Raw genomic sequence first — 25,502 nt, forward strand, 5'->3', positions numbered from 1 at the left:
GGAGACCAGTGTTTTGTTGCAGGCTCTGCCACTTGCTCAGGACAAGTCACTTTGCCTTTCTGTGCCCTGGCCCTGCTATCGCACAGAGCTCTGATATTTATTCCCTTGGTGAAGTGCAGTGTGAGCTCAGGCTCGTTACCACTGAGGAGCGCGGGGGAATGTGGAAGTGACTATAAACAGGCAGCAGAGCTGACTGAGGTGCAGAAGGAAACCTGTGAGATCACTAGGGAGAAGTGCATGGCCCTGTCCGATGTCTGGCACCCTGCATCTGCCTGGAGACTGTTAGGGCTCAGGGTGGGGGTAGGGGAAACTTTCAGTGCTCGTAATGTTTTAAAAATCTAAAAAAAAAGGGTAACATTATTTTGCTCTTGCCCATGTTTCCTTCCAAGGGCCAGCACGTCACCTTCCCGCTCTCCCAGTCTAGGCCTCAAATCAGAAAAGCACTTAAGCAGATGCTTAACTTTTCAGCACCTGCTTAAGCACCATCCAAGCCAAAGGGATGTGCTTAAATGCTGTACTGGATTGGGATACTGGGGGGCCAGATCCAAAGCCTGCTCAGGGACCGCCTTTGGGGTCTGTGTCGTACAGTGTCTAGCATGGTGGAGACTGATCTGTGACCTAGGTCCTGGGGAGACAATGTGATTGAGGTCATGTATTTTATTGGATCAACTTATGCTGGTGAGAGAGAGAAGCTTTCGAGCTTACACAGAGCTCTTCTGCAGGTCTCTTGGGTTTATCTCAATATAATTAATGAAGAATAATAGTGGAAGGACTCCCATTGACTTTAGTGGGCTTTGGATCCAAGTCCCTGAATGGAAGTTACTGCTGTCTCTGCTGGGGAGTGGCCCCTGCTTCCCTTGGGGTGATAACTTGTCAGTAGAGACCTTGTGTGTTCCTGGCCAGTCTGCAAGGGGAGAAAGGAAAGTATGTGGAGTGGTATGTGTTGTGTTCCCAAGGCCCGTCTCTGTATTACTGGGAGGGGCAGAGAGAGAAGAATAAACTTGATTCGAGGCAATCATTCCCAGAAGTTAGTAATCAGGAGAGGAGGTTACAGGGCGGGACTTTTATTTTAGGGGAAATGAAGGAGGGAATGCAGAAGAGAAGCAAAGAAGGAGAAAATGCAATGATGAGAGAGAGAGAGAGAGGCAGCAGCACCTCCTAAATGGAAGAGTAAACAGGCACTGGGAGGCATTAACTTAATTGATTGTTCTGCAACAGGCTGAACGCTGTGTTATTCTGTCGCCGTGGCAACAACCCAAAAAAATTGTCAGCCTGTTTGGATGAAGTGAAGCGAAACATTCTCTAATTTGCGGTGATCCTGGTGTTTGTTTTCCTTCTGAAGGGGCGGGGATCCATTGATCTATTGTTTGCACAAAGCTCTTCCTTTATGGAGATTGGAGGAGAGGGGAGGGCTGGGGATGTTTCCCCAATGCAACCTGGTTTCATCAAGAGGGTCGGGAGGTGAAGAGGGGGCCTTTTTCCTGCTGTATTTTAACCTCAATGGTGGGAGCCGTAGATATATTCCTTAGGATCTGGCCATGTTGATGACCCCACCGATCCAACTACAACACCTGGAAGAGCAACCTTTAGTGCCAGGAAGCAATCTCAGGGGAGCAGGAACTTTGAGTTTCTTTTCCTAGTCTCTTCAGGTTTCTATACTGTGCCCATCACCATGGTGTCTTAACTGTTCCCCTCCGCCACCCCAAACTCTGAAGTCCCCGCTTGGGGTGGGATGAAAGTGCTGGAGGGCTCCGTCATTCATGGCAGAAGGAGGAGGCAGGGTGCTGCTGGGGTGAGATCTTTGTCAAGTTGTCTCTGTGCTTTCAGGAATATTCCTGGACTCCTTTCTGTGTTGCAGCCCCTGAAGCTAGGCATTGACGTCCAAACATGCCTCTGGAGCAACAGACCCCTCCCCAGTCTCTGGCTGCTTGCACAGCTTTTGAGTGTGTGGTGTGTGTGCGCGCGCGCATGCGTGCACACTCTCTTGAGTGTCTCTGTGCATGTGTGTGCATGTCCCCCATGCATGTGTAGTGGAGAGAAGAGAATAAGTTATAGTTTCAGCCCAAGACCATATATGCTGTAAAGTTAGTGAGTGAAATAGCTCTGACATCTTTTAGCTGCTTGCACTCTATAGCAGGTGGATAGATAGTTGTATGATATCCCTTCACCCACAGAAATGCAGCCACCCCTTGGGATGGAAGATGTGCCCTGTTTAACAGCCTGCAACGGCCCCATGTAGCTGTGTAGGGCAGGAAATGCACGTATCCAGCTGACAGCAGGAATTGAATTTGCTGTGGGCAAGAAGGATAAAATCACCACGAGTGGGATCTGACCTAGGCCCCAGGGAGAACAGCCTGACTCTGAAAAGGTGCCATGGGCACCTTTAGTCCCCTGTGCACCTTTCGCAACACAGTCCCCCTGGGGCCATGCAGGAACTCCTGGCAATGACACTCGCCATCCACAGCTGCTTACTTTCAAAAGGAACATCCCTGTGCCAAGTACTGACTTCTGCTGAGAAATGTTCAGTCAGCTTCTGGGAGAGGGGGAAGCCTGACAGGAGCCAGCATGCACAGCAAGGGGAGAGTGGGCAGGGCTGGACTGCTGGGTGGGGAGAGGCAGAGGTGGCTTCATGTCACTGGTAGGAGAGCGGGCAGAGGTGGGTCTGTGCCAGAGGTGGTGGGAGCGGGCAGAGGTGGCTCTATGCCAGAGGTGGGGGGAGCGGGCAGAGGTGGCTCTGTGCCAGTGGAGGCAGGAGTGGGCAGAGGTGGCTCTGTGCCAGAGGTGGGGGGAGCGGGCAGAGGTGGCTCTGTGCCAGAGGTGGGGGGAGCGGGCAGAGGTGGGTCTGTGCCAGTGGAGGCAGGAGCGGGCAGAGGTGGCTCTGTGCCAGTGGAGGGGGGTGAAGGCAGAGGTGGCTCTGTGCCAGAGGTGGGGGGAGCGGGATGGTGCGCTTGGAGGGAGGGGGCCAGCATGCTGTCTCCCCCATCTCTCTCTGTTGCCTTGTCTTTTGTTTCATCGCCTTTCTTTCGCCTTCTCTCTTTCCCTCTCTCTCTATTCTAACTCATTTCCACAGCAGTTGTGTCTCTCGGGTTAGGTATGGCCTTTAGCTGTAGCTAGCTGGTGTGAGACGCCCCTCCGTGGCTCCCTCTTGATTAGAGGTCCATCCCCTTGGATGTGGGGCAGAGGGTCAGGCCAAGGGAGGAGAGCTGCGTGTCTCTCAGGCAAAGGCCGAGTTGCCAGTGAAAGTTTGGTGGTTACTGGCGTCAGGAGAAGCTAATAACCCTGTAACTGGTCTGAAGGAGAATTCACAGTCTAGTGAGCACTAAAAATATGAGAGGGTTCTGAGACAGGCACAGTGTGGAGAGGGGAATACAACACATCCGCGGCTCAGGGCAGCACTGCCTCTCCAGAGAGAGGCAGGGAAGCCAAGAGCAAAGGACCAAGACATGTGCCCATCACCACCATGCCCCAGTATCGGGGTACTGCCCTTCAGACTAGAAGGGCACTCGTTCACTTAACAAGCACCATCTAAGAAACATGTATACACAATTGTGTGGCTACACACATGGACGGTTATGCATGCGCAGCTGGACACACACAACTATACCCCCCCCCCCAAACACACAGCCATAATGCACACACAGACAGTCATGCAAATATACAACCGTGCACACACATGCACAGCCCCACAAACACATGTGGTTATGCACTCTCACATGCATAGAGACTTGCGCAGAACTACACAAACTCACAGTGCACAAATGCATTCCTTTCCTCCTGCATTAGACGCACAGAGACAAGTTGAGCCCAACTCCTCGCTGGTGTAACTGCACTGGAGTGAGACAGTGGGGTTGGATTTGCCCCAGCGTATCCTGACCATCTCTGCAGCTTCCTGTTGTGAATGGGAGCAGAGACGTGGGAAACCTATTACTCTTCCAGTCGAGAGAGGCCAATGGCTGGGGTTACTGGGAGCTCTGCCGAGAGGAAACCCCCCTTCAGCCTTTCACCTGAAGCTGGTAATCTCCCTGTGCTGATTCCTTGGAACAGGGGAATTGTATTTGAAGCGCAGCCAGTGGTGATTTAGTGTCAGACATTTGCAGAAGAGACTTTGATTAATTCGTAGTAAAATAAAGTAGCACTCAGGTGCCAATGCCACATCCCAGGGCGAGCCGGCAACCTAGGTGCGCGCTGGGCCCAGTGCCAGCTGCCTGAGCAATCCTTGCGGAGGCGGCAGCACCAGCCAACCAGCAATCTCTCACTGCTTGGGCTTCTTAATTATTGATTAATTTTTTTCCCTTCCCTGGCAAAAAATATGGTATTTGGTAACAAGCTCCCATTGCAAAATGCTGATGATTTGGAGAATGTGTCACTGAGGCTGTGGAGTGATAAAGAGGAGCGGGAGCCCAACCAACAATCTGGCTCAGCCAGTTTGCCTATTTATTAAAGAAAAAGCCCAGATCATGAGCTTTTTTTGTTGTTCAGTTTGTGGGCAACTCCCCTCGTGGCAACTCTCGGGCGCCCAGCAAATTAAACTTGGTATCGGCCTGGGCAGGTGGCGGAGGGAGCAGCAGCAGCTTTGTCACCTAGTTAGTGCCGCGAAACTAGCAAGAAAGTGGGATTTATTTTTGCTAGCACTCAGGTAACCCTTTAAGTGACCAGGCGGAATTGTTTTCCAGCATAGATGGCAGCTGTTAACTCATGTGCAGGGACCCCAGGTTAGCAGTACCCATGTTAGTCTGGTGTCAATCCAGAGGAGCTCTCTTAAAGCCAGTGGTGTCACTGGTATAGATGACCTGGTCTTGTGGGGGGGGCGGCATCGTTGGTGGTAGCAATTGGGATTCCCTGGGCTCTTTTCCATCTGGGGCTGGGGCATAGCAGTCTGTTTGATTGTGTGTTTTGGGGATTTTGTCAGGGAAGAGGTCAGGAGGAGCGTCAGTTACCAGGAGCTGCTCTGGGGAGTGGCGGTAGGGGTCAGTTATATAGCTGGGGAGTACAGCAGCTCTCCTCTGCCCATCGCTTGAAGCATGCTTAGATACCAGCCTCTGTACTGCATGGGCTTCCAGGGCTGTTGGATGGGGGACTTAGGATCTGCACTAAGTGGCCTTTATGCAGCCAGAACTCCCACTGACTCCCATGGCCCTGAGTGGTCATTCCCTATCCACCAGCAGAGCGCTGGCTGGTTACTGAATGCTGGATGAGCGAGGTGGGAGTGCATGATTTTGATGACCAAGCTCAGCTTCCAGGGGGAGTTATCTCAAGTCTGGGAGCTCGAGCTGGAGAAAGGATCAAGGGTTGCACTGGAATTTTCTGACCTAGTTTTTTAAACAGAGAGTTGGTTTAGGAAGGGGTTGGGTTCTGTGTTTTAATGACAACTGGCATCACAGCCCCTTCCCTGGGAGACAGCCACCTTCCTCATCCTCTTCTTCCTCTCCGAGACCCAGTCCATGCAATCTCCACAGTCATCCTGTTGATAAAGGCTCCCATGACCCTCCTCATGTGGGCCCTGATGGGAGCGAAGGGTATTTTTCAAGGTTTCTGCTGGGGTTTTTTCCCTCTGAAATATAAGGATGTGCAATTTTTTTAGTTTCAATTTAGCATTGGAGAATTTTATAATTTAGTAATTAAAATCTCTGATAGGCTTTAGAAATTGCAGCTAATTGAATTTAATGGGAAGATGATTTTCAATTTTATTTGATTACCCGGACCCCTGGCATTGGTATTTATGGGAAAAAAATGGGAAATGTGCTGTGTGGGCTAAGATGGCATAATTGAATTAAGGCTAATCGGATTTCTTTGTCATGAATTTCACTATAATTTTCCTATAATTTTCCATTAGATATCTAGTTTACAAATATTCACAAAGAAATGAAGCTCTTTCGGAATGGAGATTGCTGGCTAACAGGATTACAGAGACGATAGCTCGGCACTGCCAACCTGGGCTCCTTCAGTAATGCAATCGCTGCGTCTGCCTCACACTTTCCGCCTACCACTGCCTCCCCCTGCCCCCTCCTGGTTCATTGTCAGAGCCTCCAGCATGGCCATGCTTCCTTCGGGGCCTTTATTAGCTCTGCATGTTGTTGTGTCCGGCACGCACATGCACAGTGTCAGCACTCTCACACATGCAAACTCAGTGTTGGCACACACACACACACACACACACAGTACATGCACACGCAATGTCTGCACAGGCACATGCACGTGTAATGTCAGCATGCACACACAGTGTCAGAACACATGTAATGTCAGGACATGCACACACTGTCAGAACACACACATGCACATGTAATGTCAGCACACACACACTCATCCACCCACAATGTCAGCATGTGCACATGCATAGTATTGGCACATAAACATTGTCAGCACCCACGCACACTTGTGCACACATAGTGTCAACACATACAGACACTCTCACAGACGGTATCACAAGGAGATTCTTCCCCATCGCTTCCTGTTTCCCTGATGGGGAATCTCCCCTCATTCAGTCCCTGCTGCATCGTGGAGCGTTCTTGGCCTTCGTTCTCCACCAGATGCTTTCCCAGGGCTCTGTTCTCCGCCCTTTTCCCCATTCCCTGTCCCCTTTGTCACTTGCCTTCACTCTCCCCCTTTTGCCAGTCTAACCAGCCTTCCAGTGCCAGCCCCACCTGCCTCCTCATGGGAAGGTCAGCGCTCTCCAGCCGCAATCCACTGGGCTCCCCCACAAAATCCAGCGCAGGGACAGCTTTCAAGTGGCCAGGGCTGTAGTCCCACGGGAACCAGCTGCTCTCAGCTGCATAGCGGCCCCCAGTGATACCCTGCATGCCTCCAAGCAACAGCTGTCACTGAGTATCTGTGCTGTCCCATCCCAGCACCCTCAGGCACCTCTCCTGCTCCATGGAGTTTCAGAGCAAGGCTCTGGCTTGCTGCATCCTCACCAAGAGAACCTATCAACTGCAGAGGGAGCTGGGAACTTCCCAGCCTGCTTTTAGTTTCCCTCCATTCTGCCCTGTCTCCTCTCCAATCCGAAACAACTCAACTCCAGAGACTAAAGTAACTGAAATGCACCCCCCACCTTGTCCATGGAAGAATCCATGTGCAGTTGCAGTGCAGTCACCACTCCCTCCATCCCATCCACACTCCTCTCCCCCGCCTCCCCCTCCGTCAGGTCAGCTCTGGGCATTGGCACAAGTTCACTTTCCATCAGGGTACTGGGACTCTATCCTAAAATCCAAGCCCATGCCTGTCTCTCTATCATCATCTTTCTATCATTTTAGGGGGACCATGCCACCTGCACCATGCACCTGCTGAAGCCCCATCCCGCCCTGAGGCCTCACATAGAGTCATTGCCCTGGTTTGGGCAGTGAGAGAGGGGGCAGTGTAAAGCCAAACTCTGCTGCCTTGGCTTACGGGCAAGACTTTGGGACTTGCCCATTCACACACTGCTCTGTGAGTGGGGCATGGGAATATGGCCTCTCCTTGGCACATGGGCTGCAACCTGGACTTAGAAGGGTTTTACTGCTGATGCCCACTTCATTATCACAGCCATAATCTTAATGCCCAGGCAAGTCCCGGGGTGGTGTCTTGGTATGTGCAGTATGGTGGTGTTTGCACCACAACGTGCTTACGTGAGTACATGAATGTGAATGTATGTGTGCGTGCTTTTTTGTGTCTGTACTTGGACACATGCCTTTACATGTGTGTCCTGTGCATGTATTTGCACACAAGTGTGTGTGTGCGCCAGAGGGAGACAGATTCACTTAGACTGTCAATTCTTTGGAGCAAGTCCTGTCTTTTTGTTCAGTATCTATACAGCACCTAGGACAATGGGTCCTGGTCCGTGACTGGGTCTCTCAGGTGCTGCAGTAAAACAAATAATAAATAATAATGTTAATTAATACTAATGGGCCTTCCAGTGCCTTTCAGAGGGCTCTCTCTAGAGATGGAGTCTTGGGTAGTTCCATGGCAGGGAGCTCTGGGCTAGACCAGAGTGGCATTTGCTGGTTTCATGGGCACTGTCCTTACACCTCAGGGTCATGCACATTCACTCCTGGACTCAATTCTATGGTAAAACTACCCCCCCTTTGGCTCCACCCCAAATCCCCAGCTCTCCCCGGGGCTGCCCTTTTAATTGTCATTGTTAAGTGTAGCTCTTTGTGAGTTGCTTTGAACACCTTCCCGCGAGCACCCTCTGGGCCCCTGAGCAGCCTGTGGCCTTCCTCAGTGTGCATTCACTGCTTCATGGCCTGCTCCTGATACAGTAAGTCCCCGGGGAAGCGATCAGGTGCCAAGCAGCATTTGGCTGGGACACCTGCAGGAAAAGCTGTGATCACTGGCAGAGCAGGAGGGAGGAGGGGCAGGGGGAGGAAGACTAGTGTGAAATGGCTTGAATAAAGCCCAAGGAATAGTAAGTAGCATGACCTAGACCCAGGTGCCAAGGCCCGTTGGCCCTGCACAGCACCACCCTGCACACTGATACTCAGTAGCATCCCTTTGGCAGTGCTTGCCGGGCTTGTCATGCCAATAAAGCGACTGAAACTGAACTGAGAAGAAAGGAGTGAAAGAGCAGGAAAGGGGAAGAAAGCACAGATTGTCTGCTCCTGCCATCCAGGCCCCGAGGCCTCTGGGCGCCTCCCTTGGTGAAACAGAAATTAAACAAAATTACAGAAATAGGGCAAGAGCGTTTGCCTAATAAACTCCCTGAGCGAAAGGGAGTGGAGGAGCCTGGAGATGCCAGATCCCCAGCCCAAGAGCCAGAGCCCAGGTGGGTCTAGAGCTGAAGGTGCTTGGGTGAGTCCTAGCAGAGGAGAGAGAGAGAAGGAAAGGAAAGGAAATGGAAAGTGAGAGAAATAGAAAAATGAAGGGGGAGGAGATGGGTAGAGTGTGATGTCCCACGTAACATTGTCCCTCCGAAATGTGGCATATCCCCTGATCAACCCTGGTGCAGCCTTCATGGGTAAAGATTAAACTGTAATAATAATAATTAATCATCCCTTGCCCTCTCATCGCAGCTTTCATCTGAGGATCTCCAAGCGCCTGGCAAACATTAATTAATTAAAGTTCTTAATGCCCCTTGGAGGCAGAGGAGGGACACGCAGAGATTGCCTCGCTTGCCTCTGAAGTGCAGCCACCTCTGGGATGGAATGTGGCAGCTGCTAGACATTGCAGGCTGATACTGCAATACAGTTCAGGACAGTTCAGGACAGGATGAAGGGTACTGCCCTCTCTCCAGGCGTCTTAGGGGTCAGCATGTCCAGGAGCTAGAGTGTGGGCTGAGCCACCTCTGCCTTTGGGAGGGTAAGACCCAGTGGTCGGGAGGGGGGCAAAACTTCTGTTTAAATGGTTTCACAAAGGGTCCCAGCAGAGCAGGAAGCCAAGCGGCCCCAGTGGGAGGGAAGAGCAGCCTTTTCTTGGGTAAGAGGCAGGGAGGGAGGATGGGGAAATAAAGCCTGATCCTGTGACTGGAGATCACTGAGATAGGAAATCAGCCTCCCAGTTGCGTCAGCTCCAGGGAGTGGACTTCACCTGAAACACTCCTCAGCAGGTGGCTTCTGGAGGAGGAGCAGGAGTGATGGTGAGAAGTCCACACCAGAGTCTGCAGTGGAGTCCTGGGGGGGGGGGGGGAAGAGAGTGTGTGTGCATTTGAGTGTATGCACATGTTGTTTTATTGTAGGAGTGTGCATGCATGCCGTGTGCATCTGTGCATGCTGTGTGTGCATATGTTTTAATGTGTGACTCTTCATTTAGGTGTGTGCAGGAGCACAGGTGCATTCAGAAGGTGTGTGTGTGTGTCACTATGACAGTGTGTTTGCCCACTTGTTGACCCATGCGTGTTATTCTGTGTGTTTTCCCTTCAGCCTGGGATCTGGAATACAGAACTCAGGCTCTCGGCAAATGACGATGATGGGTAAAAGAGCTCCTACCATTTAATTATTGTATGTTTGTAGGAAATATTAGAGTGGAGAAATCTGCATTTATACAGGCTGTTTCTCATGGTCTGGAACATAAGGGAGACTCAGGAATTTTAGGCCCTGAAAGGAGGTGCCAGGCCAAAATCAAGTTGTACAAACCCTGTGATTAATAGAAATACAGGAGCAAAATATTCCCTTGCAGGGACTTGACATTACAATGGCCTGCTGGGGCCTGGGAACTAGGAAGGGCACTGACTAGAAATTAGCTAGGCTAGTGTCGCTCTCTGGTCTTCATGGAGTATGGAGGAGTGGTAAGCAGATTTAAAAGATGAGACCCAGCAATCGTGGTGGTAGGAATCACCCAGCAGTGGAGGCTAGGCGTGTTGGCCGACAGTCCTTTTAAAGTAGGAGTTTGATTTCTTCAAGCTGGAAATGAGCGTCATGACCTAATGGCTTTGGGGTCTTTAAATAAATGAGTGAAGCAGGAAGCCGTTGAGATATCAGGATCTGGTCCCTCTGGCTTCTGCTGGTGTAAAACCTAGGTGGAGGGCTCCACTCCAGCTGGGTGCATGGCCCTGCTCCACCAGGGGCCCACAGGCCCAAAAGTTGGCCAGGCCAGTGAGGGAGGGGTATGGCTGGGGGGTCCTCAGATTGGGGGCACTGCTTTTCTTCCCCAAGTGTGAACGCCCCTGAGATGCAGCTTCCCCACTGATTTGAGGGATGTTCCAACACTTGGGCAGGGCAGACAGTGCCCTCGGTCTTAGGGTATCCAGTCCACACCACCTCCCTGTGTGGTCACTCCCACTTCCTGGCCTGTGAATGGAGTCTGTGGTGCACTCCCTCCCTCAGGACTTGAGCCTGGTGTGTGGTTTTGTGCCAGTGGAAGCCAGGGTAGGTAGAGCCCAGCAAGACAATTCAAACCCTCTTTGGATCACACTGGTGCCCCCCCCGCCCCCTGTTGTTGTCTTAAGGGGTTTTACACATGCAGATTTAGGGCCTGCCCTAATGGCACCCACAGGGTCCCTGAGCTAAGGAACAGCTCCATCCTTGTGGGTAGTACCTTGGAAATTCATTGGCTATTCCTAAGCACTGCCTGAGAGTCCTGCTCTGCCAGAATCCACATGGCCTAATACAGGACATTTAAAAAAAAAAAAAAAGCTCACAACCTGTTCAAAATACCTATTTAATCAGGTAAATAATCTGTTCGTTTGTTTTAAAGAAAGAGACGTATGTGTGTGTTTACCCAACACGCCTCTGAGAACCTCCCTAACATTCTTTTCTACTTAAAAATAAAAGCAACAAAAAATGAGGAAATTCAGGGCACAAAAACCATAACCCTGTTGGGGCCAAACACACCCCTGGGGTAATGGCACTGACTTCCTGAGGCCTGCGCTAGCAATGGGATTGGCCCAGTTTGTTTAAATAATGTTAAGGCTTGTGACATAAACCAGTAAAACACCCACCAATTCAGAGTGAACACTACTGCTCTGGCCTGAGTTTGTTTTGACTGCGCACACACACCCATGTTACACTTGTGCACACACACACACGTTACACTGTGTGCACACACCCCTTATTACACTTGTGTACCCACCCATCCCACATTACATTCCTGTACACCCCCCATATTACACTTGTGTACATGCCACCTTCCTGTATTTTGCTCATCCACCCACCCCATATTACACTTGTGTACATGTACACACACACCATATTACAATCATACACACACATACACTAGTGCACACTCTCTGCCTTGTCCAATACACAGTCATTCTCTCTCACACAACATTGTCACTACACACTCAGACTTCTCTGCACACAACACAGACTGTAACACAACCATTTGCTCTCTCTCACACACATACACCTATTTATTCCCACATGGAGACATTCTCTCTCTCACACTAGCACACACTCACAGACACTCTGCCTTGCACACAGCACACCCCCTCAGACTCATTCACTCCAGCCTTTCTCTCTCTCTCTCTAAAGCTGCAGGGATTCCTGTGACCAAATCAGTCTGGGGGTGCTGCTTGGTCCCATTGGCTCTTTATTCAGTTCAAGCTTCTCCAGGATAATATTGCTGCCCTGTTGGCGCAAAGACTCAGAACCTTTCTAGGTGACTCCTTCGGAAAGGGGATGTGGCAACTCGCCTGGGATTATTTTTATTATTTGTATTGCCGTAGCACCTAGGAGCCCCAGTCAGAGCCAAGGACCCCATTGTGCTCAATCTGGAGTCAGCAGGTCAGATCCTGATCTCAGCTGTGCCAGTGTAACACCATCCGATGGGGTTACTCCAGATTTACACCCATGTAACTGAGCTCAGAGTGTGGCCCAGTAGGTCCCAACTCTGGGGTGAGAGGGGACCCGTGTGCAGCCTTGAAGGGGCCAGTGCCATGGAAGTATCGATCCACTGACGCCTGCCATCTGTGTGAAGCAAACCAGAGTGCAACACAAATGCAAAGGCACATTTCTGCATAATTTTTTCCTCCCCACTAGTGGGTTTTGTTCTCATTGAGAGAAACAATAAGTAACAATAAAAGCCAGAACTCCCTGCCCCCCCCATCCTAGGGAAGGAGGGAAGAAAAATACCCAACTCCTTTCCACACCAAAAGCCCCCCACGAAGCAATTGCATGGTACGTTCTCCTCTGCCGAGCGATCCCTAAATTAAATACTAAACAACCAACCATTAGTTCATGTTTGCTCAGCGCTTTGAAAGGCCTGGGCTGTACTCGCCTCTAATCTGTACCCACGGACTGACTTCAAACCAGGGGATGAATTCTGATCTCCTTTACACTGACATGAATCTGGAGTAATTTAAAGCGTTCCCTCCAGCTGCACTAGGTCTGATGTTGGCCCTTTGGAGCGGTTGTAATCCATTGCAGAATTTGACCCAGGTCAGATCCTGATCTCAGTTACCCCAGTGTAAATCCAGAGATAACTCCAGTCAAGTCAGTAGCTATTGCTAGTATCAACCCAACTTTTATTTAACATAATCTCCCCAACAGGGTGCATCCCCCTGGCACAGCACTTTCCCAGTTAAATCAGTACATGGGGTGGGGGAGAGAGACACTGAACCTTAAATCTTTATCCCTCAAGTCCATGCCACTGAGCTCCCTGGCTGCTGGGGTTTGGTTCCCGCAGGGGCTCCTGTTCACCAGCCTCGTGTGTCTTTTCTTTTCTTTTCTTTTCTTTTCTTTTCTTGGGGCCCCGAGTCCCGCCTCTCTGCCCGGGGAGGCAAAGGTTTGGGAAAGCAGTGAGCCAATAAGGCCGGCCCCTAGCAAGCAGCCCTGATAGGGTAACGCTGCTTGGCTGGGCTTTTTTTCAGAACTGCTCAGCTTGCTGGCTGGGAGCTGGTTCCCTCAGCATCTTCCCTGGGAGGCAGCGAGCAGAGGCTGGGGAAGGCACCCTGATCTTTCACCTGCCCTCTAGCCAGTAGGGAAGGCCAGGCGGGGGGGTGTGGCTAAGCTCTATCCTGCCAATCACCTTCACTTTTGACAGCCAGCCTTCTCCTCCCCCCATCACCCCCCCCATCAGTGAACTCTGCTGCCAAAGTGTTCTCGGGGAGGACCGTCAAAAGCAATGACATCAGTATTTTAAACCAACTTGTTATTCGGGGAGCAATCAGTTGCAATTAGGTATTAATTAAGTATTATGAAAGTTGATTATTTGAGTGAATTCGGCTTTCGTCTCTCCGACTATGGTAAGTACAGCACAATTGTTCTTTTCCTGTCCCTTGTTCTTTCAGTTTGCACACACACAAAAAGCCCCTTCTGTGCGTCTCTTCTTTTTCCTCCCCTTTCCCTTTCATTCTTTCATTTGTTCTTTCTCGCCTGGTGCCGCTCTCTTTTTTATTTTTCTTTTCTTTTCCTCCTTCTGCCTGTGTCTCTTCTCTTGCTCTCTTTCCTGCGGGTGCGACCGATGGGGCTGGTTCGTCTATAAATAGTTTCTCTTTTAGTTTAATAAACTACCCAGCACAGCTGATCTGCGTTGGGTGGCCTTAGAGAGAGAGAGAGAGAGAGAGATTTTAATTTCTGTCTGTCTTATTTTCCTGTTTGGTGGGAAGAAGAAGAAACTTTTTTATGTTCCCAAAGCCGGTGCTGGGAAAGTAGAAGGTGCCGGGGGGGGGTGTGTATGGAGGGGTGACATGTCACTCTGATGGGGGAGGGGTATCATTTTTGGGGGGTGGGGGTGTTCCTCCAGCTGGAGCTTTAGAAGTTGTGTGGAAGCTTGTGAGAGTTTTGGGGGAGCAGCTCAGAATCAGGGTGCCTGACCCCCAGGTATAGCTCAAGGTGGGGACTCTCAGACTCTTTCACTTTTCTTTCAGTTGTTTTACGGAAGTTGCTTCCCCCCCCCCCAGCCTCTCTCTCTCTAACCAGATGAAGGGGGGAACTGGCTTCAAGAGGATCTCTCCCTCCCGGTAGATTTCAGATCCAGATCTGTTTGGGAGACTGTCACTGAGAGACACCCTGGGTTGAGAGAGGGGAGGAGGGACAGATAAATGGGGTAGAGAGAGAATGATGGGGGGGGGAGTTTGTGGGGATTTTGAAATGATTCTGCATTTATATATATATATATATATATATATATATATATATAAGTCATATGGGTTGTTTTTTCTTTAATTTTCTTACCCCCTTCTAAGCTCTGGTGTCTTGTTGGTAAAGGTTGCTTGTCAGGTTCCTGTGCTGTCTAAATGAAAAGGAATTTAATTTATTTGGGACACGGTAGTGTCAGATGTAGAGGATGCTTATTACATTTAATGAGTATTTTTTTTCACTTGGGCACATCTGGGATGGGTTTGTTTTTGTCATTTCCATGCGAGTGTGTAGGCTCTGGGAGGAGGGATGGCAGGCCCCCTCCTTGCTGGTTTTGGTTTCAGATTACAGGGCCCAGTATCGGGACTGGATGCGGTTTTGATAGTAGATTTTGTGGTCCAGTCTCTGGTTTTAGTTCTGGTGTTGGTCCGGCAGGGTGTGATGGGCTCTCTTGGCCTATTTTCAGGCTGGGGCACAGGTTGGGATTGAGAGACACTATCTGGGTGGGGTGAGGTTTAGGGCTGAGATTTCACGGCCCTGTATCAGGCTGGGATGTGATTTCAGCATAGGATTTGGTGGCAGGCAGGGTGTGTTGTGTTGTCAGGCCTGGGGTAGGCTTTGGGCTTGGATTTCACAGCCTTGTCTGGAGGTTCAGTGCAGGCAAGTTTGGAGTTTGTCAGGAATTCCTCAGGCCCCATTTCCCACTATATGGGGTTCCAACACCTCCTCTTTTTTGACCCAGTCCTACTGGGAAAGTGAAACACTGTCCCTCTCAATGACTTAACTCCCCTCTCCCCTTGTTAAAAACCAAATGACAGCAGTGGGCCAAACCAGCTTGCACTGGTGATCCTGTCACTATTTGGATAATTATTGTAGTATATTTTTACAAGGGATAAGATAGTAATAAACTGGTTGATGATTGACTGGCCTGAACTTTGAACTCTGCTATTTTGCTTTAAAAGAATAAGGTGTCTTGTTGTTGTTTTTTTTAATGATACGAGGAATCAAAAAGAGCAGGAAGGACTCGCACACCTTGGTTTGAGATCTCGGTTGGCCCAGGCCTGGGTATGTGCTGTTGCCTCTCTTTAGTAGACCAGGGAGCTGGGAGGTTGAGTGGGCAGGGACAGTGTTAAGGATGTGGTGAATTTAAGGAGAGTGGATAATTTTAAAGAGAGAAAAACAATGATTTCTGCCCCCTGCCCCAATCCCCATCTCCAGGAACTGTGGCAGCTCCTAGGTTGGGGATTGAATTGTAGCTGTGCCAGGTGTTTTCAACCATGGTTGGCCTAGTTTCAGGACCTCTCTCCATTTAAACTCCCCTTCCTGGAGAGGTAATGCCTCCTGCTGGCTGGAGCTGTACAGTCAGCCAATCAATGTCAAATGCTCCCTCACATGCAGAGTCAACCAGCTTCACCAGTAACCAGCGCCGGGCCTCCTCCACCTCCCTGTCCCATCCTCGTAGCTATGGAAACTTCCCTCTGGCCTGCACCGTTGGGATGCAGGAGATGGGACAATGTAGCCCCTCCTCAGTCATGCAAGTGTAATGCATGCATGGGCTTCCCCACCATACTTGCAGGTAACACAGACCTTCCACGCTCTGGTACGGGAGCCCAGGTTGCTGATAAGCTATGGAAATCAGGATCTGGGAGATCAGTTTAGGTCAGCATTACAATCTGCATGTGGGTGAATCCATCCATTGTGATCATGGGGTAAAGACCTGCCCCATGATCACCAACTCTAACCATTATCTTCTTGAGAGCTGGCTTACCTCCCTCGGTCATCGTAGCTTGAATTCTCTCCAGTCCCTTAGGCCTTGCATCCCCAGGGCAGTACCTGAATGGCATTTCATGAGAGAGAGAGGGAAGTCAATGGGGACCCAATATGTAAAGTCTGGAGGCCTGGTCCTGCTAAGGCAGGGGTTCTCAAACTGGGTGTTGGGACCCCTGAGGAGGTCACAAGGCTATTATATGGAGAATCGCTAGCTGTCAGCCTCCACCCTAAGCCCCGCTTCACCTCCAGCATTTATAATAATGTTAAATATATAAAAATATGTTTTTAAATTATAAGGGGGGTTGCACTCAGTGGCTTGCTATGTGAAAGGGGTCACAGTATAAAAGTTTGAGAACCACTGTGCTAAGGGCTTTGTACACTGAGTTGATACACGTATGGGACCTCTAGGATCAGAAACTTCCATAGAAGTTAAAAGTGGGAAAGCTCTCCCAGGCCAACTGATCCACCTGGAGCCAGGGTAGGATTGTTCCCTACATGGGATTGTCTAGGAGTATACTTTTAAATATCCTGAGCAATTGGGCTCCCATCACTTTCCCTGGGACTCTTTCATCATCTGATCAACCTCAGTCAGAGGAACTGCACTCAGACTGGGGACAAGGAGCCTAGACACCGGGGGGGAGTGGGGGGCAGCTAATACTGAGTTAGTTGGATGCACCCAGTTTTCCACTGAGGGATAGTTTTGTACTTTCATTGTGTTAAAATACTGTTTTCAAATAAACCTGGAAATATCCCCTGGGGTGGGGACACCACCCTTGTTGCTTCTAGACTACAGCTACTGGATTTTAAACAACAATTAGAACAAAAAATGTAGGGTATGTATGTACATGCAATGTACTGTATCCTTCCACTGTAAAAAAAAAAAAATAAAAAAAATAGTGCCTACTTCACTGATAGAGAAAACAGTGTGGAAGTGGGTGTGATCAATACGGATACTCAAGCTGGGAGGGAGCAAGCATTTATTATGTAATTTTTGAACCTTTAGTCTCTCTTTGTATGGTTTCCTGAGCTGTTTGCCCTTCTCCCCTGTCTGCTGTCCACCAATATGGGAAATACCGTACACATGGGGAACTTTTCTGCAGTTTGTTTTGGTTTTGACTGAATGGGTAGAATTCTACAGCATGGCTCTCATACTCTAGTCAGTTCTCAGCAGCCTTTCTGATAAACTCTCTCAGATTTTTCCATAATAGCTGGGCTGCCCTTGTGTCTTGGGCCTACTTTTGACTCGCTTTCTACCATCAAAAAGTAAATCTGGGCTGTGGAATGGCTGCCTGTTGAGGTTTCACAATCAAAAGTTGACAGAAAGTGTCTGGAAAATATCAAGCTGGTGCAGAGAGCATGGCTTGGGACTTCAGAGAGAGGGGCAGTGTCTTTCCCCTCTTCTCTCCCACCTCCACCCCTTTTGCCTCTTTTCGTCCACAGGGATATTTTGTCATCTCTATTTTTTTAGGGTGGTAGGTTTCGATCCAGGAGTCAGTTCACAGGAGTGCCATCTTTGAAAAGGCCCAGACTGCTGGTTGGCCAACCAGAAGGTGGTTTGGGACAATCCATGTCCTGAGCTGCACTTTGCTAGCCAGAGAGGGGGCACAGGAGATTTTATTTGGGGAGGGAAGGGGCAGAACCCATACCCCAAAGTCCCACATGGTACTGTCCCCCTCGGGTTAATGCGGACTGGATCAATTTGGACGTCTTCAGCAATAAAAAATGCCAATGTCGTCCTAATTCACCAGGCCCCGAGATGACAGCAAATTTACATTTTTTAATTAAACTAGCAGCCAGTTTTTATGAGAGGGGGCTGGGTTATGCAAATCAAATGGTTGTGTACGAAAGATTAGGAGAGTTTGGGAATAAATTCCACAAATGCTAATAAAAAGAAAGAGAGAGAGAATGAGAGAGGGACATTGTTCCATTAGCCCCTTTTAGACTGATTTCCCTGGAGAGAAAGGGATGTGGGAGTGGGGGGAGAAGGCTTTCAGAGACAGGTAAAATCCATTTTGAGGATTGAAAGCCCCCTTCAGACCAGGACCCCACTGCTCCCTGTTTCTTCTCCCAGAGCAGCATGGCACGTTGGGGGGGGGGGGCACCAGAGACAGTAGAAGGAACTTATTAGCTTCTAATTCTGACCGTACAAGTTAGAAACACGAACTGGGAGCCGTAGAGCTGCCAAAAACATCTGTCTTGGGTGACTGCAGCCAGGCAAGATGCATGAGGGGGCACTCTGTGGGCAGAGGATGGGGTAACACTGTATAGCGCGAGGCCCAGTCAGGTAAGGGAGTGGACTGTGGATGGGCAAAGGGCTGGGCCAGATGGAAGGGGAGAATGAGACAATACAGGATGGGCCATATGAGGAAGTGGGGACTGGACAAGCACAGGACCAAGCTGAGTAGGGAAACTGAGGGCTAGATGGGTACAGGGCTGGGCTAAGGAACTATGCAGACGGACAGGAACATACACTTGCTCCACATTGGATGGGTACAGGGCTGGGCCAGCATGCTGCATGGGTACAGGGCTGGGCCAGACAGGTGCAGAGCTGGGCCTGCATGCTGGATGGGTGCAGGGTAGGGCGGGCGTGCCTGATGGCTGCAGGGCTGGGCCGGCATGCTGGAAGGGTGCAGGGCTGGGCCAGATGGGTGCGGATTTGGATTGGTTGGTACAGTGAGTGCTGGATGGGTATGAATATATTGTTCCCGCCCACAAACTCCAAACCCTCTCTTCCTCCCTCCTTTGGGCTCATTGTTGCTGAGTCCATAAGTGAGACCCTCACAGCTCCCCCAGTCTCTCCCGCATCCCACTAGACCATCACTACCCTTCCTCCTGTTTCTCAGGAGACTCCCTTTCCATCTGGACACACAGGTACTGGAAGTATCCCTGTCCCTCGGCCTATGGGGAGAGTAGCTGACAGCACAGCAGCAGTGGGATCTGGTGGGGTTCTTCCTCTGCCAGATGCTTCCCTGACAGCCCCATTGAAAAGTAAACGTGCATGTCACCTGGTTACAACATGTCCCTCTTCAAAGTTCCTGGTTTCAGAGTAGCAGCTGTGTTAGTCAGTATACGCAAAAAAGAAAAGGAGTACTTGTGGCACCTTAGAGACTAACAAACTAACAAATTAATTTGTTAGTCTCTAAGGTGCCACAAGTACTCCTTTTCTTTTTTAAAATTCTGGTAGTCCTTTCCTAGGGACCATTGGGGTTTCCCATCCTCATCTTCTGGCTGCATTGGAGGTTCCCTGGTGATTTGGGGGCTGGGATCCTGGCTCAGGTGCCAGGTACAGAGCAGAGCAGCTGTCAGCCGCTGAAAAACACAAACTTAAAATGTTCCTGAGGTGGGAAAGTGTTTGGAGCTTCCAGTCCTGTGGCAGTTTCAGGCTCAGAAGGAAAGCTGAGCACCACGTACAGCCTGGTGAGAGAGCAGGAAGGGCAGAGAGGATGAAAACGGGATGGAGGAATGGCATGGGAAGCATTGGGTGCAATTCACCTGCTGGCCTAAGTGCCCACAGCACCTCTGAACAGTCATTGGCCCAGTGTGGAATTTGGATCCCCCATTCCCAGTTTTGGGTGTGAAATGATGATTTACTCATGCCCCCCTGTGAATTGTGAGAGGGGTTGTTTCAGAAATGAAGTGAAAAGTAAAGATCTGCACAGTTGTGTCTGGGGGCAAGTGGAACCCCCAGATGTGCACATACCCCCAGCCGTGCTGCACACATACATACCTGCTCCAGACACACTTACACATTCTTGTATGCACACACCCAGCTGCGCTGCACATGCACCTCTTCTGGACACAATCCTCCACACTCTTTTACACACACACCTAGCCATGCTGTACACATACACACACACACACATCTGCTCTGGACACATTCTACACACTTTGCACACAGCCGTGCTGTACACATACACACACACCCATGCTCTGGACACACTCCCTCTTACATGCTATTGTACACTCACACATACTATGCTGAGCCCTCTCTTCGCTGATTCTGTTTCTGGAGAGGTTGGTGTCTCTGAGTGAGAATGGGGCTGGCATCAAAGCCCTAGACCCTGAAGGCGTCTCTTTACCCATAAGACAGGCCCAGCATGGCCTGTACAATGTGAGGTTCCTCTGCACTCTGCCATCTGGGCCAGTGTCTCAAGAGTGTCTCAAGTCTGGCCTGATGAATAAGAGGGGAGCTCGGCCTTCTTGGCACATTCGCTCCTTGGCCTCTGCTGAGGTTGCTACCAGTGGAGACGGTAGTAGTGCTGGTGGCTTTTGTGATGTAGCTCCTGAGCTGCCCTGAGACTAGACACTGCTGAAGCTACCAAGGAGGAGTCTGTAGGAGCCCTAGTCCTGGTCTTTGTCAGGACCATGAGGGTCTGCATGACATGCGAGTGTCTGGGGTGCCAGCATGGATGTGAGCACGGGCTGGGGGAGAAATCTTTAAAGCACCCAGGTGCCTGGCCTGTTAAATACTTCCCCACTTCAATGTACTTGTTCCAGTCAGCCTCTTTCTAAAGAAAGCAGGTAACCTTCCAGCCTAGGGGAGACTGGGGATCATTCAGCACAGCTGGCCCTGGAGGAGATTCAGAGCTAAGGAGCCCTCACCCCCTTCTACCTCATCTCCGCTGCCAGCCAGTCTCATCTGCAGAGCATCAAGCACACACCGGGGTGGAGTGTCAAACTGCATGGAACAGGAGGAGGATGCGGGCAGGGAGGGGGTGCACATGCGATGGGGACCATCTTGCTGACTACCAGAGCGGAGGCCAAGGGGCTGCTGGAATGAAGGATCTCAGGAATGAAAGAAAAGGAGTACTTGTGGCACCTTAGAGACTAACAAATTTATTAGAGCATAAGCTTTCGTGAGCTACAGCTCACTTCATCGGATGCATTTGGTGGAAAAAACAGAGGAGAGATTTAGGAATGAAGTCTGAGTATGGCAGAGGGGCCTTTCCCCTGTGTTATTTTGGATCCCTTCTCTTGGTTGGGGGAGGCTGTGTAATTGCATTGGTAATTGCAGAGGAGACAGCCATATGTGACCGTGTAAACTGAGGAGAGAGAGAGGCCTAGTGGTTAAGGTCTGGGCCTCAGGAGACCTGGGTTCAATTCCTGGCTTGGGCCCATCACTTCCCTTCTCTTTGTGCCCCAGTTTCCCTGTTGATAATATGGGGATAAAAACATGCCACCGTGCAGCCCCAAGCCAGGGATGGGCACTTCAGCAATGGGAATAAATGGATTAGGGCTATGGTCTGTATCCATGGGCAGAGTGCAGGGCTAGGGCCAGGAATTACTGCTTCTCCCAGGCAGAGTGGATCTTACTTCTGCCCCCCATCCTCACAATCATCCTGCCTTCTTGGGTTCTCTCTGGGCTCCCTCTGTCCTGTTCCTGTTCCTGTTCTTTAGCATTCATGGCTTCAGCAGAAGGGTCTTTGGAAGGCCTGTGAGATCCTGGGACGAAAGGTGCAAAGTTCCAGCAGGCTGTTACTGTTGTGAATGGTGTCACTGTACCTGTTAGTAAATGGAGGTGATTCCTGGGACAGCAGCCCCCTGGCCTGGGATTCCCTGGGGAACAGCTGCCAATGGCATAGGCAGGGCCGAGGGAAAACTAGGAAGTGGAATGCACAGCAGCTTCCTAACTTGGGAAACCATCAAAAGCCAGGCAGCTCCACTAGTCCTCATCTGGTATTTCCAGAAAAACCTGGCATCCTAGGGCGGAATTTATGATGGAAAAATAAAATAATAATAATAAAAAAGTCCTGATCCCTTTGAGGCCTGAGTCATAAATGCATCTTCTCATTACATTAAAGCAGCTCCACCTCTCTGCAAGGCGTTTGCCAGTGCAGTGCCTGTGCACATCCACACGTTGGACTGTCCCACCTTTGGGAGCTCTCCTCTTCCCCTCCAGGAGTCCCTGAGCATCAGAGCTCCTCTCTCTTGCAGTCCTGCCAGTGCCCGTCTCGACTGAGAGCAGTCCTGGCTTCTCCAGATCCCAAGCCACCACCCTCTCCCAGGCCTCTTTTCCTTGGGCTGTAATTTTGTGGGCACATGCATGGTGGTTTGGTCACCCGCTACCCCGGTTCTGCTGTGTAATTCTGTGGGCACATACCCCTCTTTTCTAGAGTTCCCCTCCCCACCACCTGCTGTGTAATTCCTTGAGCACATGCCTGGCTCCCCCATCTCCTCAGGGTTGCCAACTGTCTATTCCCACAAAACCAAACACCCTAGCTCCACCCCTTCCCTGAGGCCACACTCCCTTCCCCATGGCCTTGCCCCCAGCTCACTACGTTCTCCCTTCCTTGGTTCGCTGTCCCCCACCCTCACTCACTTTCACTGGGCTGGGGCAGGGGCTTGGGGTGTGGGAGGGGGTGAGGGCTCTGTAGTGGGGCCAGAAATTGGTTCCGGGTGTGGGAGGGGACTCCGGTCTGGGGCAGGGAGTGGGGTGATGGACAGGGTGAGAGCTCTAGCTGGGGGTGCGGGTTCTGGGGTGGGGCTGGGGATGAGGAGTTCAGGGTGCGGGAGGGGGCTGTGGGTTGAGGCAGGGGATTGAGGTGCAGGGGAGGGTCCAGCCTTGGGGGTGGGGCAGTGGGGTTCAGGGTATGGGAGGGGGCTCTGGGCTGGGTCAGAGGGTTGGGGTGCGGGAGGGTGAGGGCTCTATCTGGGGGCACGGGCTCTCGTGTGGGATTGGGGGTGAGGGGTTTGGGTTCAGGAGGGGGCTCAGGGCTGGGCAGGATGTTGAGGCACAGTGTTGGGGCGCAGGATTACCTACAGCGGCTCCCGGTCAGTGGCGCAGCGTGGGGGCTAAGGCAGGCTTCCTGCCTGTCCTGACACCGTGGACCGCACTGCGCCCCGGGAGCGGCCGGCAGATTTGGCTCCTAGGCAGAGGGGCAGCAGACAGTTCTGCGCCACGCTACTCTCGCATGTAGGCACTGCCCCCCCAGCTTCCGTTGTCCGCGGTTCCTGGCCAGTGGGAGTGCGGAGACAGTGCTTGGGGTGGGGGCAGCGCACGCAGCCCTGTGGCCCCACCGCCTAGGAGCTGGACCTGCTGGCTGCTTCCCGGATGCAGCGCAGTGCCAGGCCAAGTAGGGACTAGCCTGCCTTAGCTCCACAGCACCGCTGACTGGACTTTTAACGGCCCGATCGACGGTGCTGACTGGAGCTACCAGGGTCCCTTTTCGACCGGAAGTTCTGGTAAAAAAAAATAGACCCCTGGTCACCCTACTCCTTCTTCCTGCCGGATGATTCAGTGGGCGTTCAGGGCATCTTGTAGTTGTTTGACGCTCCCGTTCCCATGCTCATTTCAAAGTGGCACCCTGCACAGCTGGCAGAGGAGGAAGGAAGCCGCTCCTGGAATAATTACTGTGTCCGTGTGTCCTGAAGGCTAGAGCAGCTGTTCGTGGGGAGCAACTAGGGTAAAATGGAGTTGGGGGGCGTGGAGAGGGGCTGGTTTGTTCTTTCAGTTGAATATTTTGTAATGGAAACACTGTCGGGCTGGATCTTTTCCTATCGCTTTGTGAAACTCAGCAAGCTGCCAGGGAGTTCCCAGGGCTCAAGGGTCCAGGCCCCTCCAGAGCATTGCTTTGCTCTCGCTTGCTGGCTGCCACTCTGTACCTCTCCTTCCTTCCTTCTTCTTTCCTGCCCTTCTCACTTGCCTCTGTTCAGATGAGCAAACTCCTCCCAGTTAGAGGACTTTGAGTTCTGTGACTTTCCCACCTAACTACTCAAATACCACTCAAATTGATACAAAGAGGCGGGCCCATCAAACTTTTTCTTTCTGTAAACCATGTGCCTGTTTAAGAGAAGTCATCAGCCCAAACATCCCGAGCAATTGTCTCCTCATCTTCACTGCTGCAAGCTTGCAAGTGTCTGATGATGTTATTTCTGTCACTGTGAGTCTGTTCTCTGCAGACTCTTGGCTCCTGGGAGCTCCAGGACTGGGTCAGGTAGGGGCGGGATGTAGATTTTGGCAGGATCCCAGCCTCTTTGGAGGACGGTTTGTGACATCACTTGTTTGCTTTGTTTTATTTTCAAGAACATTTTGTGTTGAAAAATTTGCAGCCTCTGAGCTGGTGATTGGTGGAGGGAGCTCAGAACCAGATCCAGCTTCCTACGCTCCAGCTGAGGCAAGGGGAGGGATGGTGAGGGCAATAGAAACTCCTGCCTACTCCTAGCCCTTCTGGGGTGGACTAATGCTGGCCCGTGGGGGCGGTGACGCTTTGGGGGAATGTTCTGGTTAGGCCTGGAAGCCAGCATGTGATTGCAGGGGAGCCTTGGTTGGATTTCCTGTAACCTGCTAAATATTGCTAGGCTGAGTGAGCTGAGTCCCTTGTGCTGGAAAGGTCGATTGGGACTGACTTTAGGATATCCCTGGCTTGTTGGGGTTAGGGGTTGGGTCATACTTTGAACTGCTGGTATGACTAGGGTCACCAGATAGCAAGTGTAAAAAATCGGGACAGGAGGTGGGGGGTAATAGGTGCCTATATAAGAAAAAGCCCCCAAAATCGGGACAGTCCCTATAAAATCGGGACATCTGATCACCCTAGGTATGATTGAGGCTAGGTCTAGGTCTGCAGGACTGAGTGGGGGAAGGGGCTAAAATGGGGCCACCTCTCCCCACAGCACTCCCTAGGCCTAGAACTGTGCAGGGGAGACACCTGTTTGGGGGCACTCGGACCACTGTGGCCTTGGGGAAAGAGCCTGCAGGTTGCAGCCAGCCAGAGAGCGAGGCTGCCACCGCAGTGTGGGAGACATTTCAGCAGGGACCGTGGGATGCTGCTGATGGTATCAGTATTTCCCCTGGTTCTGATGGCTGTTCCCTGAGTGGCGCTGATCGGCTGTGGGCTCCAACCCGCTCCCACTCCCTCCCTCATGACCTCTTCACCTCAGCCCCACCTGCCTCTCACACCCTCCCTCTTCCCCCTGCCCTAGCCCCTCTTCCTCCCTGCCTTCCTTTGCTGTTTAGCTGATCCCCCCCACAAACCTTACCAAATACCATGGCACTAGCACGGCAATGGCAGCTGCTATGGTGTTCCCTCTGCGTGTGTCTTACCCCTGCCCCGCCCCTGGGGTTGTCTTGTCAGTTAGACTGTGTGCTCCTTGGGGCAGGGGCTGTCTCTTACTCTGCCTATGCAGCACCCAGCCCAGTTGTCTCTGATCTCAGCCAGCTACAACTCACTCTGCTGCCCATGATAAACATAAATAATAATAATAATGGGGTTCAGGTCAGGACAATGATCTTCAGTTTGGTGCTTTTTAAATTCTGTGAATATTTATTAGTTCTCCATTTTGCGGTGGCTCCCCAATGTGCTAGGCCAT

At 51.1% G+C, this 25,502-nt stretch overlaps 1 protein-coding gene across 7 annotated transcripts in view; it reads left to right on the plus strand.

Moving 5' to 3' along the window:
* The window catches only part of CASZ1 (castor zinc finger 1), a 265,669-nt gene that overhangs the window by 125,747 nt on the left and 114,420 nt on the right, over positions 1 to 25,502 (plus strand). For 3 of the 7 annotated variants that reach the window (XM_043499953.1, XM_038377052.2, XM_043499954.1), the window contains exon 1: positions 12,747 to 13,591. The exons of 3 other annotated variants lie outside the window; for them this stretch is intronic. In XM_043499953.1, the coding sequence (XP_043355888.1) occupies positions 13,543 to 13,591 (49 nt within the window). In that variant the 5' untranslated portion in view covers positions 12,747 to 13,542. Of the gene's footprint in view, positions 1 to 12,746; positions 13,592 to 25,502 lie in introns of those variants that run through there. One more of the 7 variants, XM_038377050.2, reaches the window with a different exon arrangement.

The sequence above is a fragment of the Dermochelys coriacea genome, chromosome 18, assembly GCF_009764565.3.
Source record: "Dermochelys coriacea isolate rDerCor1 chromosome 18, rDerCor1.pri.v4, whole genome shotgun sequence".
In the NCBI taxonomy this organism is placed as follows: Eukaryota; Metazoa; Chordata; order Testudines; family Dermochelyidae; genus Dermochelys; species Dermochelys coriacea.